Source organism: Falco biarmicus, chromosome 10 (genome assembly GCF_023638135.1).
Source record: "Falco biarmicus isolate bFalBia1 chromosome 10, bFalBia1.pri, whole genome shotgun sequence".
NCBI classification, from domain to species: domain Eukaryota; kingdom Metazoa; phylum Chordata; class Aves; order Falconiformes; family Falconidae; genus Falco; species Falco biarmicus.
In genome coordinates, this window is record NC_079297.1 from 28537902 (window position 1) to 28555058 (window position 17157).

The 17157-nt window shown below is 38.9% G+C and overlaps 1 protein-coding gene and 1 long non-coding RNA gene across 23 annotated transcripts in view; one reads left to right on the forward strand and one right to left on the reverse strand.

Annotated features, from left to right (window-relative positions):
* Nucleotides 1-17157, forward strand: part of GALNT18 (polypeptide N-acetylgalactosaminyltransferase 18) — a 328712-nt gene that overhangs the window by 276165 nt on the left and 35390 nt on the right. For all 7 annotated transcript variants that reach the window (XM_056353154.1, XM_056353156.1, XM_056353153.1 and 4 more), the window contains one exon: nucleotides 1890-1985. In XM_056353154.1, coding sequence (XP_056209129.1) covers nucleotides 1890-1985 — 96 coding nt within the window. The remainder of the gene's footprint in view (nucleotides 1-1889; nucleotides 1986-17157) is intronic.
* LOC130155679 (uncharacterized) overlaps nucleotides 1-17157 on the reverse strand; it is a 316598-nt gene that overhangs the window by 15238 nt on the left and 284203 nt on the right. The gene's annotated exons all lie outside the window — the stretch shown is intronic.

The window sequence follows — 17157 nt, forward strand, 5'->3', positions numbered from 1 at the left end:
GTACACTTGTCTATGTCGAAAACACTCTTGAGTTGTTCTGTGCTAATTAAAGCGGGGGCAGTTCTGGCCTGTAGAAATGTCAGGCGTGCCTGACACGGAAGACGAGCGTGGCAAGTTAGTATGGACCCACAGGAAGCTAGTAGAGCTAGGACGTCCTTTTTACATTCTCTATCTGGCATCATATTCACAAAAATTGATTCCTGTAATTAAATTAGACTGTTTTCTGTAGGGGTCATTTCTCTACAGGTATTTTAAGTTATTGTAGAGTTGTGACTGGGGTAAGAGCTTGAGAAATTAAGTCCGAGGAGCTAGCTCATTTTACAAGGTTTGTAAGAAGAGGACTGGTGTGAAAAGGAACACACCGTTTCATCTCTTTTGCTGTAACACCTCATCACCACAGCTGCTGTTAGGGTTAAGGTCGGACTCTCAGATCTTTGTATCTATTTTACTGCTGGGTCAGCCCTCTCAGCTAAGTCACATGCTGATGTTGGTCAAGACAGATGATTTTTTTTTTTTTTTTTGCTTCCTTTATTCTGGAGATGGTTGTGGAAAATGTTGTAACATTAGGACTAGGACTAGTATTAGAATCTGAGTTGGTGAAAGAGGTTTTGAAAAGCTGAAGGCGGTGGTGGATCTAGGCATGAATTAATAAGGCTGGTATTTATCATTGTTTTGGGTAGAGGGTAATGCCTAACATCTGATTTTAGAGTCACGGTCATGGTTATGTTTATGCCTAAGAAATAACAAAGGTTTGAGAGAGGAAACTTTTAAACTTTTTAATTCTCGAGGCTTGCAGGTAAGAATAAGGCCAGTCCTGATACCTAATGCATGTTTTCCCTTTTATGTTGAGATTTGTCCTGTTTATTACTGAATTTAGAGTTACGTTTAGAGTTGGAAATCTTATAGAGATGAGTTCACGGTTGTGATTTTATTCACTGCCTGGCTTCAGTCTCTGGCTTTTCCACACTTAGTACATAGTAGTGCACTTCTAGACTTCCTTTCTAAGCATATCGATTTGTCTTCCTCAAAGGAGCCCCCTGTACACAACTGACAGGGCTGCTCAGTTAATCACAGATGGTTGCAAACCACATCACCTCTTTGCTCCCTCCATCAGACAATTCTTTAATGTTCTCTGAACTTCCCTTATAGCACTGAGCACCTTTATGCATGCCCATGGGTATGCAGTCCACATCTTTGGCCTCACACTCAAAAAGACCTTCCAGCTATCTGTGCTCATTAATTTAGCACTTCACTTTAAGAAAATTCTGCCTCAGCATTGCAAAGCTTATATATAGGGCCCTGTGATGAACAGGGCCAAGTACTTTGCAGTCTGTTCATAGCTAGATTGCTGTTCGTGGCTTAGCCTGGAATAATGCAAAGTAGAGCTAGTGCATACCAATTGGCCAGAAGTCTCCAAGTGTCAGCAGAAAGGACTTTTTGGATTATTTCCAGAAATCAGAAGACTCTCCTGGAAAAAGCTGTTTCATTGCAGGGCTTTCTCCTGTGTTTGGAACTCCATCCATGCTGCTCAGCTAGCTGCACTCTTAAAAAAAATTGTCTTTTGTATATAGTGTATACCAGAGACTCATTAGACTTAGTATTTTTAAAATGTATAACAAGAATTATTGCTATCTCTGAAGGCTTTTTGAAATCTACCTTCCCTGAAACCTTTTATAACATTGTTGAAACCAGTGATGTCAAATTATTTACAAGGAAGAATTTATTCCAAGTGCTCTCTTTTCAATGTTTTCACTGCAACAAGTATTTTTAATTTTGCTTATTTCCTTGCTCAACTACATATGATTTTATTGCAAAGAAAAGAAAGTAATCACACCGTCTTTTCCTCATGTAAGGCTTGTTTGATTTCTTTTTCTTTCTGTTTATTTTAGCTGCAGAATTCCCTGAAAAGTGATTTGTGCCTTGATCAAGGGCCAGACACAGAGAATATCCCGATCATGTATATCTGCCATGGAATGACACCACAGGTTAGTCTAATCTCTGATATTGATGCTGCTCTTGCTAGGCTGTGTAGGAGGAACCATCTTGTACCTGTCACTGTATTCTTGCAACAATACCTCCGTAAGCTTTTTGGTATCTCTTTTATAAAGCCAGAACATTGTTTCTGCAATACATTGAGAATCACTGGTATATTAGCACTTTGACAGTGAGGTTTGTTTATTCATTTTGGAAGAATTTAAGGAATACAAGAGTCAGCACTGACCCACATTTTCATTTTTCATCTGTAACTGTGCATGTCATATGAATGAAAGTGCATTTTAAAACACATTGCATACATACATATGTATGCTCACAGTTTATATACACGTTATCTGAATGAACAGCTTTTTGACTTATGTACTGTCTCATTTTCACAAATCTGAAATGTACAGCCACCCTCTTCACGCCATACAGCTGTGTCAAATTTCAAACCCTGTTCTTTTGGAAGCCCTTCTTCTAAGGCTCCTTTTTCTTCTTTCTCTGCTGTTTTCTTGTTGCTCTGGTTAGTGCCAAAACCTTGAATTACCCCAACCTTTCTATTTCATTACACAGCAGCTGGTTTTATTAACTTGGCAGACAAGAGGGTTAAGACATTGTATCTCTCCAAAGTGGCTAAGTATAGGGGCACAGGTGAAAGTGTTTCTAGGCGAATCTTGATGGTAAAAACGTTATGTGGCCTAGAACATGCTTGTCAAAGACAGATGGGCAGATTACCGAACTCCGTAAAATAACATAAGCAAAAATGACACAAAGGAAATAGATGTTTGTGGGAGTGAGTGGAGAAACTGAAAAATCCCTCCAGTTTGAGTATTTTTTTTTTCTCCAACTACCTTTTATATTTGCTTCCTCAAAAGGACCCTATTGTGTTCCACTTTTAAGTTATGGATGTGGTTTCAGCCATGGAATATAAACACGGAGAGACAAGGGAGTCTTGTCCTCTGTACATGCATCTCACAGTGAGCGGGACACGTGAGTCTGGTGAAATGCAGATAGTATTCTGTATTTCCTGGCCAAGTTACACATGCTGCAACTGTGTTCTGTGCTGGCTTCCTTCATGGAGGCCCTTTAATATTGATCACTAGTGCCATCATGCTTGAGTAAATTATGAATGATGAAGACAAAAAGATCTGAAAATCCCATCCATCAGACTTGCTCACTGCATGGGCTGTGGCTTATTTGTCACATAATTATGTGGTAACTACTGTTCGCCTCCAGGAGGTTTTTAAGCTAGTTCTCAGTGTTCGCTAAGGAACTGTGCAATCTGCCTGTGAGCCAGAGCCATTATTCTTCATTTTCTGGGAGAGCATCATAACTCTCTTCTGGCATATCATCTGTGATAACAACACACTACAGGCACGGCTGTAAATTCCAATTAGAAATTTTAATTATAGTTAAGATAGAAACAACAACAACAGCAAAAAAAGTCACTTCAATTAGCACAGTTCAGTATTCACCAGATCGAGAACTGCCTTTGAATGTCAGCTGAAGCTCTGTATAAATGAGATAGCAGCAAATACATGACAAAGGGAAAAGAGGCAAGTTTTCTTGACGAGATTCTGCTCCTTTCATAATTATAATGTTGTGTCTCCTTCCATTACTATGCATTTAATTTGGTAACTAATGGTGTTAAAAACAACCCCCAAAAAGGCCCATATTTAAGCAAGATCCCAGTAATGAGTGAGAACTTTCTTTAAAAGCTGAGTAGACTTGCTCTATATTAGGGATTAGGGTATTAACAGGGAAAGCACTAACAAACATTATCTGGCATACTTCAAGATTTCCATTGCATATGTTGCATCTCTTGCTTAAGCAGAGCTGCAGCCACTTACGTTTCCTCTAGCATATTGGAAATATTTGAAAAAAAGACTCCTTTTAATCTTGGTGAATGTGCCAGTAACCACAAAAGATACTAGCAAGATACTAATTTTATTCTAGTGGTGGTGAAATGCTCTATAAAGGGGGTTATTTTTCCCACCTGGCAGTCCTTGCCAAAACAGGTTAGTCAAAAAGATTAGTTCCCCAATTCAGGACTGCTTGTATGACCGAGGGTTTTGGCGATGCCATTCTTAGCTCTGGTGCAAAGTTTTACCATTGCAGTTACACCATTTACAGCGTTAGAGCTGCCAACATGGATGGCTTTGTACAGTTGCACCTAGATGTGCGTTAATATCTGGCTATCGGGAGGCATTCCCTTGTGCGCAGTTTAAGTTGCTGCTCTTAGTTACTGCTATAGCCTCTCTTCTAAATGGGGTAACAGCCTCCTCCCCCCGACTAACCTTTTTCAGATGTTTTTGATTTTTCATCTTTTTGCAAGGGAGATGGCTTAGATGAGGTGTTTGACATAAGGTAACAGTTTCAGAATTTATGTACGCCTACAGTTTCCTTTTAGCATATTTTATACAAGAAGGAAATCACTGAAGTCAACAGAAAGGGAATTGGGTACCTGACATTAAAAATCCATGCTCCATTTTTTACACACAATATTGAGAACATCATGTGTAGCTTCATAATTAAAAGCAATAGAAAATGGCAAGGAAATATCCTTAAATATTGCAATGACATTATCAGAAATAATTTTCCCTGCAGTGCTTCAGTTTTATTTTAAATAGACATCACAATTAGTGATGGTAAGACTTCTAAGATTCAGATTCCTCAACCTTTCTGCAATCCACTCCATATGTCTACTGCAACTAACAACAGCATATTTGTAATTCATTCCTGCTAGTATCTTAGAGCTCTTTATAACTGTGGTTATTTTCTAGTACTGTACTAGAAATAGAGAAAATGATGCAAATCTTACATGTGGTTAAATACTAGGATGGAATGGAAAATCAGAGCATCATCTGTCTGTTTCCTTAGTCCTCTGATACTACTACTGAGAAAGAATTTCTCACAGCAGGGTATTTGGCTTGGTTTGAGAAGACAGGGCACTTGAAAAACTAGAATCTGCAATTGGTTTTTGTACCCTCCTGGCTTCAGACAGTGCTTCCCAAGGTAGATGTATTTTGTCCTGGTGCCCATGAGCCCGGACACTTCAGGGGTTTGATACCATCCACTGAGTAGAGCAACTCGCATGTTCAACCAGTGAAGAAAACAAAATGGGTGTTGTTCCCACAATGATGCGTTCCCATGAGTTTAAGGGAAGACTTGCTATTACTTTAGTAAGAATTGTTTCATTACAAAATGTTGCCCAGTTAATTATAGGTTCTGTTGTTAACTTCTTTGTCTTTCTAAGTGATAGCATCTGAACAGTGTAACTTTCTAAGTTGCTCATCCTTCCCCAGTTCTGCTGCCAGAGCATATTGCTTCCTAAGCATCACGTCCTTCCATTTCTGCCTTTAGTCACTGACTGTCCAAAATCAACACTGTTGTTATTAGTCCCAACAGCAACATACAGGGTGTGTTGGTGCAACTCCCCAGACTCGTCAGCAAGAACATCGGCGTCACATCTCAGCATCTGATACTACTTCTTGTAGTCACCGTGGGGACGGGCAGCTATTAGATATGCATGAATCAAGGCCATAAGGTGGTTTTGGTACTTTGGTGTGCTGGTGGTCAACTGCTTGGAAGGGGCTTTTAGCATATGTTTTAGCCTGTCGTATCAAGCCCCTTCTGCTGTGCATTGCTGCTGCTGCTTTGAAACAGCGGAACAAAACTGACTTCTGCAGCTCAACTATTAAAATTGCGACCATAGTAAATGCAATATGGTAAAATAGTTAACAACGGCAGTTAAAATAGGTTCCTACTACACCGTTCAGCGGTGGTAGAAATCACGTTGCTTTAATTGCATGAGGACAGCTCAGAGGCAAAGCACAACAGCCCACAGTTGGTTCTGGCCAAAGGGACTACGCTGGAGCCAGCTGGGGGGTGTGAGGAAGCAGCCCTCCTTCAGTGTGATGATAGAGGGAAACGGGAAAATTGGGACATGAGGTGGACTGGCAGTAAAGGAGAAAGTGGGAGGGCATAAATGTAAAGAAAAGAAGGGAAGACAGAAGAATAGTAGCAGCAAAACAGTACAAAACATAAAGTTCATGTGAGGTTGTGGGGGTTTTGCTTTTTTTTAAGTGGTTCATGCAGAAAAGGATAAAGGTGCTGTTTTAATTCTTGAAGTTGTTGAAGCAAAGCTAGAATTAAGCCATCCATTTAGGCCTTAAAAGGTCCATTTTCAGCAGTGCCCCTATTCTGCATAGTAAAGACGGTTGCTTATAGCTGGAGTAAGTACATGCCCCAGGCCTGACTGCATTCTGTTCTTAATTCCGGCCCCACCTGGGCCTGGATGTTTGTTGCTGTTGAAGACTGCTGTTTAACCAGGCCTGTAATCTTGAAGGCAGACTGATGACAGCGTGTCACTTGCATTAAAACTACCCCCGAGTGATAATTTGGAAGATTCTTTGCTGAGAATGAAAGACCACGTTATTAGAGACTTTTAACTATTGTATAATAAGTGCCATCAGTCTATGAAGTGGTATTTTAAGTGCAGACTTACCTTGAAAAGTGCTTGTGATTGAGGGGACAATGGGCAGTTCTGTGTTCCCTTGTTCAATAGCTTCTGGCTCATGTATTTCTCAATTTATAAGCAGTTAAGCCACAAAGCTCACCCAGGGATGTGAAAGTCAATACAAACCAGTTAGATTTTGAGGAATTCAAGTTGAGGACCAGGGTCAGAAGACTATACTGGGAGAATTACTAGAAAAGAAATGCAGGTGAGAAGGGACACCCATTCATATCCTTTCATATTCTTGCAAGAGACTGCAAGACTGACTCTCGGAAACCAATGACTACAGCCCTGTCTGGTGTGACTTACTGCATCTCCGCTGAAGGCAACGAAAGGAATTCATGCCAACAGGTAGAGCTATGCCAGGTTACGCTGTGTAATACTCTGACCTGAAAGCTTAATGTTGTATTCTAAGCACAGTGTGCAAAGTACTGGAAATGGCAGTTACAAAAACTTCCGTGAACTTCTAAAAACTCTTTGTACAAGTCATGAGTGCTCCTTTTAAAATGTTATTTATACGTATTTTTGTAAAAAACATTTTTTCTTCAGTGAAGCTTCTTAGCATGGTGGTTGTTCATAAACAATACTTGTTAATTTGTAACCAAGAATATATATGACTGAAAATGGCTATCACTGAGGGAATTCATGTTCCAGTAAAAAACTACTAGGTTGACCACAAACACCATATGGTTCTTAGTCCAATCTGTAAAACACAGGAGAGGAGAAATTCATAGATGTTCAGCAGACACTTATCAAAAGAAGTAAAACTACTTTGCAAATAATTGTGTGTGTGTGTGTGTGTGAGAATCTGTCTGTTTAGAGATGTCTAAATTACTCATGTACAATAGAACAGATTTAGTGTGATCTTATGGTTATCAAGACATTACAAATATAAACATCTCAAAATTATATTTTAACAGAGCCTTAATTTTAATAAATCTGTTGCAGTGTTAAAAATTTTCTCTAGATTTCTGTGCCTAATGAAATTAATGTTGTATTGGACCATTTTCAGTGCCAAGGAAGGCTGGGAAAAGGACCCCATGCTTTATCAGAATGAGAGTTAGGGGAATCTGGAAGCACAACAGGAGCCTTCTTAGGAGTGGCTTTCTGTCTGTGAAGTATGCTGACCAAGAAGCATTAGAGACCATTTTAGAAGGAGAAATTAACAGACAAAATGTGATTTTATCATTTATGACATATCAGTCTTTCCATGACAACTTCCCACTTGATTAAAAAAAAAAAAAAAAATCATGGAAATACTGAATACTGCAGCTGCTTTTCCTTGACAGTCTCACTGCTGCCAACAGAACACCACCATGCTGCTGTCCTGAAAAGTTTTTGATAAAAGGAGTTTCTGTCGCTCAAGAACAGTGTATAGCTGTGACACCTCAGATCCAGAACTGGCTTATGGATGAATACGTATCCTTCTTCTACAGCTGAAAACTGAACCTATAGTGAAATCATCATTGTTCTAGCCAAAAATACAGCATTCTAAGAAACTACTATGAAATATATACATTTCAGAAAACAAGAAGTCTTTTGTTATTTAGAAGTAGGACCGTGTTCTTAAGTATGTGTGTAAAACACATAAGCATTGCAAACCGAGACTGTGCAAGGAAACAGTTAGACAGAAGGCCCCACGTCTAACAGCTGCTGTAGCAGCACGTTTCAGTGGTTGTCAGGGAATAAGGATGAACAGAACAAAACCTGCTGATGTGGATCAATGACTGACCCTTCAAACTTGAAAAATCGTTGCCCTGAAGATGAGATGTCTACAATAAACATTGTCATGGAGTCTTTTTTAAGCAATAAGAAGGAGCACAGCAGCTGTTTTAACAGCTGTCAGTCACGTGCAAACTCAGGGTTGATGTTCATGTTTGTCTTCAAGGTAAATGTTAGACACATTCGATGTCTGTGTAAAAGACAGTCTGATCTGACATCTGCTCTGTGTAGTGCCATTTCTTTCTAAGGACATGCTAACATATTGGTCTGAAGTTAGCAATTGCCTGGTTTACGATGATTATTTAATGTATGCAGGCACATACAGAGTCCTGTACAGAAACTGAACTGTACAAACCACCCAATTACATGTTGGTCCAGATACTCTGCAGTGAAAAGTCACACCATGCGGCAGACAGTCGTCATTCCTGTCTTTGTACAGCCAAAGTGAGTGTGTCATTATTCATACAGAGTGAAACAGCTGCATCAAGTGAGCGGCAGCTTGGCCGGTTGGCCTGATTCTTGGTGTCCGTGCACAGGGGACAGGGGGCTGTGCTGCTCTTCAGCTTCTTCAGAGGCTGCACCTGACATAGCACAGTCAGGCTTCTTGTTTTCCTTGGTCTTTTTCACTAAACCTTGTAGAATGATCTAAGCACCGGGCCTAACACAAACTGTATGTACATGCTTCCTGGGAATAAGGGTATTTCCACCATAAATGCTTCTGAAACTAGAATAGCTTGCTTTTTTTTTTTTTTTTTTTTTTTTTTTTTTTTTTTTTTTTTTAAACCTAGGTTGCTCAGTTCAGTACAGGTCCAAGTGACAGAAGAGAGAAGTTACAGAGTAAGTGAAACTGCCTAGCAAGGATAGTTACAAGTATTAATGAATTCTGATTTTTTATTTTAAAAATATTCTGTAAAGGGCCTGCTTGCTGTGGCAATTAATGTCTTATATAAGACATCCCTGCTGAGTAGTTTGTGGAGGCTATTTATGTTTCTGTTAATTTTTTTCAGTGCATAAATCCTGATTTTGATCACTGTAAAGTTAATAGAAACTGTGACCTTGTTTGCAATGGAAGCAAAATCTGGTGTTAGTTTTTTGCAATCCCTTACAAATTAGAGAGTTTTTCTGATGTATGCCTGAGAAGCTACATCCAGCAAACACTTTTTCAAAGCTGCAGCCTCTTTAGAATATAAGTGTATCAGGGAGCTACAGAAATCTTTCAAAGGTTTCTAAAACCAACCAGTCCTTCCTTGGCCTAGCACGGGCAGCGCAACACTTTCTTCTTGGGGACCTATAGTGGATGAAGACTGTAATATATAATTTCAAATCGTATATTTTTTTTTTTTTAAAAAAAAAATTTTTAAACCCTCTTTTTCCTCAAGTTTGAATCTGGCCGAATTCACTTGAATTCAAAAGAATGAGCATAAACAGTCCTTCTTCAGGTTTCAGACCTAGGCTAGCTCTTTGGTGTGTTCCACTTCACTGATTAAAAACAAAAGCAAAGAACACAAGCTGCAGAACTGCATTATTCTGGATCAGAGGAAATATCTTCTGCATCCCTCAATTTGGAAATAATGGAATGGATATTGTTGTTTATTTATTTTTGCGTTTGAAACTATGTAGTGTAAAAACATTGTGTATACCTGTGAGAACTGATCACTTGGAATTGAAACTCCAACCATAGTGAAATGAAATAGTGGAAAAGCAATTTTTTTTTTTTTTTTTTCCTAAGAGTGACATTGATTTTCTCATTTGGAGCATATAGCTTTTATGTACTCTTGGAGAAATGTTTTTGTTTCAAAGTGATTTTTCCTTTGTTTTAGTAGGATGGCCTAGAATTAAAGACTTAGAAATGCCTTAGATGCTTTTGAAATCTTTATTCTTGCCTAGTGTACAGGATCACTGCTGAAGGTGAGCATGAATAAAGAAAAAGGAAAATACTACTATAAGCTGAAACAAGTGATTTGGCTGAAGTAGTAATCTCGACGTTCAGGTTCCAGGACGTGAGCTGAAGTTAAAAAGCAAGAATTCAAAAAGTAGCTCAATTCTTTTAAGAGTGTTATGAATATTCAGGACCAGAAGAAAGAACATTAACAACCTGAATTACTTGAAAACTTAAGAGCCAAAAGGTCTTTTTTAATTAATATCAGCTAATTTATAAGCATGTTTCTGACTGAGAAATAACTGCTTGTTTTGTGCAGATAGATGGAGAAGAAGAATCAAAGGTAACTTGGCTAGGGCTGCAAATGACGTGTTTGAAAAAGCAAGTAAAACCCCTAACCACAAAACATGACAGGAATAAAAGCAGTTGTCTGTAATGCACTGTATCTGTTCAGCCATTCTTGTAAATAAAAGGGAAATGCTCATCTCAGAGAATGGGTAAGAGTTCTTTTAAGGTACCTGTGCTATTTAATATTTTACAGCAAAGGCACTGGTGCAATTTTACGTAGATTACAAGATATGAGGAAAAGATACAGAAGCATAAATTGACCTTTAATGGGAGGAAAGATTACTAATGCTGATCAGAAGTAATGTCAGAAGGGCACTCAGAAAATGCTGTCAAAGACATTCAGTTGTAAAGCTTTTGCCTAGTAAAGCAGGATTTCCATTGAGATAATAGAAACTTCCAACTGGCAAAAATTCTGATGTCAGGTCTAGGCAGGTTACAAACTTAGTTTTCATCGCATTACTGCAGAAAAGAATAAAGCATCATGTCAGCAAAAAATAGTAGTATGCAAACTTGTGGAGTGCACAGAGAATATGCTGGCGACCACAAAGAATGCTGGTGCACAGAAACAACAGGGTTAGTAAATTAACTCCTCTGTTCTTCTCTGTTGTACAACTCACAGATCTGGGGCTTTTTCAGTTTGGCTTTGTTTGCTTTTGTGTTTTGGGACTTTTGGGGAGTTATGGTGTTGGGTTTTTTTAAAGAAAAAATGGTTAGTTATTGCTGTACATTACAGAAAGTTCTTCTCAGAATTTTTTTTTTCAATAATTTATGAAGTATTTCCACTTCATGTTTTGTGCGTCATGTTATCATTACCATGCATGTTTTCTGCATTGCTTTAATTTTTGTGCTTGCCTCTCAGCCCTTGGATTACCCTCTTCATCTTGAATTCTGTTGCCTTTTTATATGAGTAAATCCTACTTTAGCATCATTGTTATCTTTCCTGGTTATCTTGTCCACCGTTGGTATGCTTGTTACTGATGTAGGAGGAGAAGGACATATATCTGCTGTCTCTAGAGTTTGACTGGAAACACTTTAATCAGCATTATGTTAAATAGTGTTTACTCGCTGTGGGTACTAGAGCCACTGAAAGTAGTAGAGGACTGCTGCAGAGGGGCCACGTATCTTTGGAAAGGAGTCTGGCTTGTAGCTCAGCATCAGTGAAGTGGTAATCACTGGCTTGAGGCCATCAGACATGTTGCTACCAAGGCCGTAAACACCTTGCGATCTCTTCCTGCACTGCACTGCGTGGTGCTCGCACCCAACGAGGCTCAGCAGAGCGCCCAGCCTTGGGAGCCGGTTAACGGGCCGTAGGTAGTGTGCAGCCTGCGGCCGGCTTTACTCCATGCAGAGGCGTGCGTCTGGTGTCTGGGCAGAACCACTTGTCTTAGGTCTTGCTTGTACTAGAGCGTTGCTGCCAACAGCCCAGCCCTGGAGAGCTGGCTCTGGGCTTGGCCTGATGTGACTGGTGCAAAGTGTGCTCCATCGTATATGTTAATCGCTTCACTGGGCCTTCACAAGTGTCCGTGTATTTTTTTTCTTTTAACAAAAATGTATGAAGTGGCTGTCCTGAGGCCACATACTCACAGTACCCTGATATTCCATAGGCTACTTTAGTGTCAAGCTGAAATATTTTTTTAACTTGAAATTAACTTCCCATTGTATTCTACTAACAATCTTTCTCTGCTAGGTGGAATAGATATAAAAATTTCCATACTTCAGCTGACTTTATCAAAAATGTATAGTACAATCAAAAAGGAAGGACAGGGCTTTCTTTCCTTTGCTAAGTTGAAAACGTTTTTAATAAACGTGTTTGGAGAAATAAAGCAGCTGTACTGGGTACCTGCAGTGTCTCATAATCTAATATTATTTGAGCATTTCACATTTTGTAAGTGCATTAATTTCAAATAGATCAGAGTTGCATATTAGGTAGCAATTACTAGAGTTATCTGTATTTAAAAGATGTCTCATTGCAAATTGGCATATCAGCGGGCAGTTTTTAAAACTGATCGTCGCTTGCAATAGAAATTCAGCGTAAATCCAGCAGTTATTCAGAACACACGTATAGCGCTTGGAGATATATGTTGTTGTAATTGTTGGATGGTTGTCAATTCAGTACAACATCGTTCAAAAGAACGTTTATCTCATTTGTTACTTCATCAGAGGTAAAGTTCTTAAGGTTGGATTTTTGTTTCTCAAATTCTTGACAGTATGTGAGTAACTGTTAGAGAAGGTAGTTAATACAGTAGATGGAAGAGTCACTTTATTCAGTTTTATTGATAATTTTATTATGCCATTCCATTAATTGAAGTCATCCTCTGGCTCATTTAGAATTCATGGACCAAATTTAGTCCCCATGAAAGCATATTTAACTCCCTCTGTAATTACATGAGCTGTATTACTTTCATTCAAATTCTGATCAGCAATTCAGTTTCAGCTTAGTTTCTCTCTAGTATTGTTCACGACTTGCAGAGTAGGGTTATTTGCAGAAATATTTACGGAATTATTCTATCCACAGTGTGTTTCTGTGAACCAGGGATTTTTTTTTTCTCCTGTTCATTAACCATCATTTGTCCAATCAGAAAGCAGAGAGAAAATGAGAAATCATTTGCTTACATAAGATCCTGATTGAATATTTATGAGTAACTGAAAAAAAAAGTGCATTGATTTGTAAGCCAAGAAAAGATCTGTTTATCAGATGATTTATTTGAAATCAGCAATCAAACTAGCTCTTAGCAAGACCTGAGTTCAATCTAAACCTGGTTGTATTTATAGACTAGAGGTTTTTTCCCCAACAGAAAATATGGGATACTAGAGACTTTTAATTTAACATTGTTTCAAGAACCAGTGGCTAGAAATTAAAGCCAGTTGGATACAAATTAGGAAAACGGTGCATATTCTTATCAGAGGAGATGACTAGCCATCATAAGAAGCAGCGATAGTAACTGTTGAAGTCATCAAAGCTGATAAAATTCTGGAAACTGTGATTTAATGTGAGACAAGTTACTGGACTTAAGAGGTAAGCAGGTGCAACTATATAGCCTGTAGCATATGGAAGATCAAAGTAAAAAACCTAATGGTCCTCTTTGGCTCTTAAATCTACGAACCTGTCAACTAAGTGGCAATCACAGCTGGTACTTCTTTGAATATTAATTCACTTTAGAATGTACAGAAAAAACACTGATGGTTACACTATAGGAATAGGGGTGTATGCTTTTAATGAAATCGGTGATTTTTTTACACGTTTTTGTAAGGTAAAGAACCTTATAGCTTTAAAAAATACTTGCTAAATTTCGTGAATCATTTGCCCTCATTCTTTTTTTTTTTTTTCCTTTTCTCTTAAAGTGTGATTAAACTCATTATGCAGGGATAGCTCTGTTACGCCAGGCCTATCTTCTCAGCTGGCTGTCCATAAAGGCCTAGAGCAATCAAGTGAAAAAGCCGATGAATGCATTTAAGTCATTTAGATGTTACTACAATATTAACTTTGTATTTGTTTAGCAGGGAACTGCACTGATTGCGAACCTTGGAGCTTTGTTGCTCTTGCTATGTTAAAGTTGTAGTGATTTATTCAGCATGCATTTTACATTTCAGCATGCATTTTTAGTGCTTTCAAACTCTGAAATTAGTCTCAAAACTGCATTGACTTACTCACTAATGGCATCACTTTGGGAAGGAAAAAATAATAGCACAGCTTATGAACTCCTAAGTTTTGTTAAAATAACATGAAGTTTAAATAAAAAACTGGAGAAAAAGATAGGTTACCACATTAAACCTGGAACCGTTACAGCTCATGCTGCTTTGCATTTAGTTTGGAGGTCTGTCACCAAAGGGCAGGGACAAAACTCGGTAAGAAGGAGATCATGCCAGTGATGGTAAATCAGAGCTCTGAATTCAGGTCAGGTTTAGGTTTTAGTCAGATCTATTTTATATTAACACAGAACCAAATCCTTAAATTTTTCTTTTGTCCTCAAGTGTGTTCAAATGAGGAAGTCTCCCACTGTTCAAACAGAAATTATCAAATACCATTGCATTAGCGTAGCACAATGTGATAAAAAAAATTTGTTATAATGTGCCTGCACAGTGTTTTCACGATATGGGCATACAGTGTGTGTACCACTTGCCTTCAAAATGTTGTGTGATGTCAGCATAATGTAAACATCATGTCATTACTTTGTGTTGCTGGACAGAATTATGACAGTGACTGAGTAACTGTGTTTTTATTTATTTGTGCCCAAGGTAGTCAATACACTAAGTCCTTTCACCTACTGGATTGATTTAAACATGTCATCAAGTTTAACCTCTTTCTCATTAGTAAGTGAGAATTTGGCAATTTTAAGAATTTCTGGAGCAATCAGATTGCTTTTTTCCCAGATTGCATTTTTTAATTCAATATGGTGAGTAACGAGTAACTGTAAGTATGTGCATAATGATGATTGGGACCTTCTTGAGCACTCCAGGCAAATTTTAATGTGAACTGTCAAGCGAGCTAAATGTTATTCTGCCAAATGAGTGACGTACGTGGTTAATACTCTGAAGTACCTAATTCCACACTTTCAACAGGAACCATGCTGAATAATTATGGATTAACTGTTTGCTGCAGAATGCCCATTTCTGGCTTCCAAATATGTTTTTAATACCCTATTGTAGGTTGTTTTCAAAATCTTCCCATTGTAGACTACTGCATTTATAACTGCACATAAATAATATGAAGGAATACTCTCATCTAAGCAATACTACCTGAGATGATAACTCTGTAGTTATGGTCACTAAGAGGAAAAAAAAACACCACCTACAGGAACTGTGGCAGGTTTGATGTTTATTTCTCTTTGACTGCCTTAGCACTCTCCAAACTTCTGAAAATCAATGCTAACTAACTTTTTTGGTTAATCAGATAAATATTACCTCTTAGAATTCTTCCTGTCCCTCCAACTTTGTTGCTCTCCAACTGTTTGCAGTCCTGTGCTTATGGGAAACTATTTCCCAGAGTCATGGAACACTTGAGGTGGGAAGGCACCTCTGGAGATCATCTAGTCCAACCCCCCTGCTCAAGCAGGGTCAGCCCTCGCAAGTTGCCAGGGAAGATAGCTCATGATACTTTCTTTTCCTGTTCTGTCTGTACAAAGCAGATGAAACCCAGCTCATCTTGGGTAAGTGAAGAGTCTCTTATATGAGCAAATATAAGTGGCATTGAAATTATTCTGTCTCTTCCTGAATTTGCTAACTCCAAGCCAAGGATTGTGCTTGGCCAGGGCTGCAGAAAAGTTCCTGTCAGGATAAAAGTTCCATGGCCTCATGTAACCATCACTTCCACAAAGGCCAAACGTTCCCCAAGAACTGAGACAGATACAAAGGAAACTGCAGTATTTCTGACACCTGTTGTTACCTCTTGAAAGTGAGCAAGCCAAGCATTAAGGATTTAAGGTAACTTTAACCAAATGGAGTAACCCATCAAACTGTTTCACCTTCAGTACAGAGCAGGCTAACAGGACAATGACTAAAGCTCTGATTGCACTAAGCCTGGCCCAAGGATTTCAGTCACTGCCTAATGAAACGCTGTCTGGCTAACACCCATGAAATGTGGATCCGGCTTTAAGGGCAGAGCAGCTTCTGACAATTCAGAGATGCTTTGTGCAACCAGACGAGCAAATCTGGTGCCCCATGTGCAGTAGAGAATGTAGGGTCAGTAACAGTTTCATTAAGAGAGCGCAAATCACTTCATGTACTATTTTGAGATAATGAAATCTGAGGATGTTTGAGTTTGTGAGTATTAAGTTGATTGTTGAGGAACAGAGCATAAAAATACTGTAAATAAAGAGCAGTGCTCCTGTGAACAGGAAATGTTTTGTATCACAAGTGCAAATGGATGCAAGTCATCTGAGAAATGCTGATTAGTTAAGAGGGTTCCCTTGCAAAAACAGGCTTCGTGCAGGAGATTCAGGAGTGCTCATGAAGAGGTGCTTAGGGAGAGAAGTCAGAATTTGACCTCTGCTACTCAAAGGTACAACAGCTAAGTGAAAAACCTACATTAATGTAAATTAAAAGGCTGCTTAGGACTAAGGTCTGCATACATGAAGCTCTAATTTTACGAAATGGAAGAACTTTTTCTTCAGGTTTGTAAATTGAAAGCTGGAAAGCTGGGTCAGTTTCACTTCCCTTTGATGTAGTAACAGATGGACTCAGATTTTTTTTCTGCCCGCTCTTCAAAATATTTTTCTTCCCTTTAGTGAGTACAAGCACAAAATTACAATAAATCTCTACAGTGAGATCGTAACAGGTCAGATTGTGCTCAACATTATATTGGGATCAGGTACATTAGTCTGATCCAGCATCTCAGGTGAGGGTGTAGCCTGTTGCCTCAGGTTCCCATTCACCTCCTAAATTGTTCTTTGAACGTTGCAGGAACAAAATTTTCTGGTACCTGCTTTTAGGGCCAGTGTGGTTTGGCTCAAAAGGAGAGGTCTCTGTGGGCTTGAAGCAGACCATGAGATGTCACCTGGAATTTCCCAGAAGTTTGTAGTGTCATTTTTGACTCTCCAAGTTTCTTTCCTACTGTGAATCTGACAAATGCGAGTCACGGAGTGAGCTGCACTGGAGATTCTCTGACAAATTGCTCCCCTGTGATTCTGCTTATGAGGACAACAGCAGTGTCTTTGAAAGGTGCATGCTGGCCAAAGGAAATAACTTGTAGTTGGTTCTAGTTCTGTCCTCCAGATGC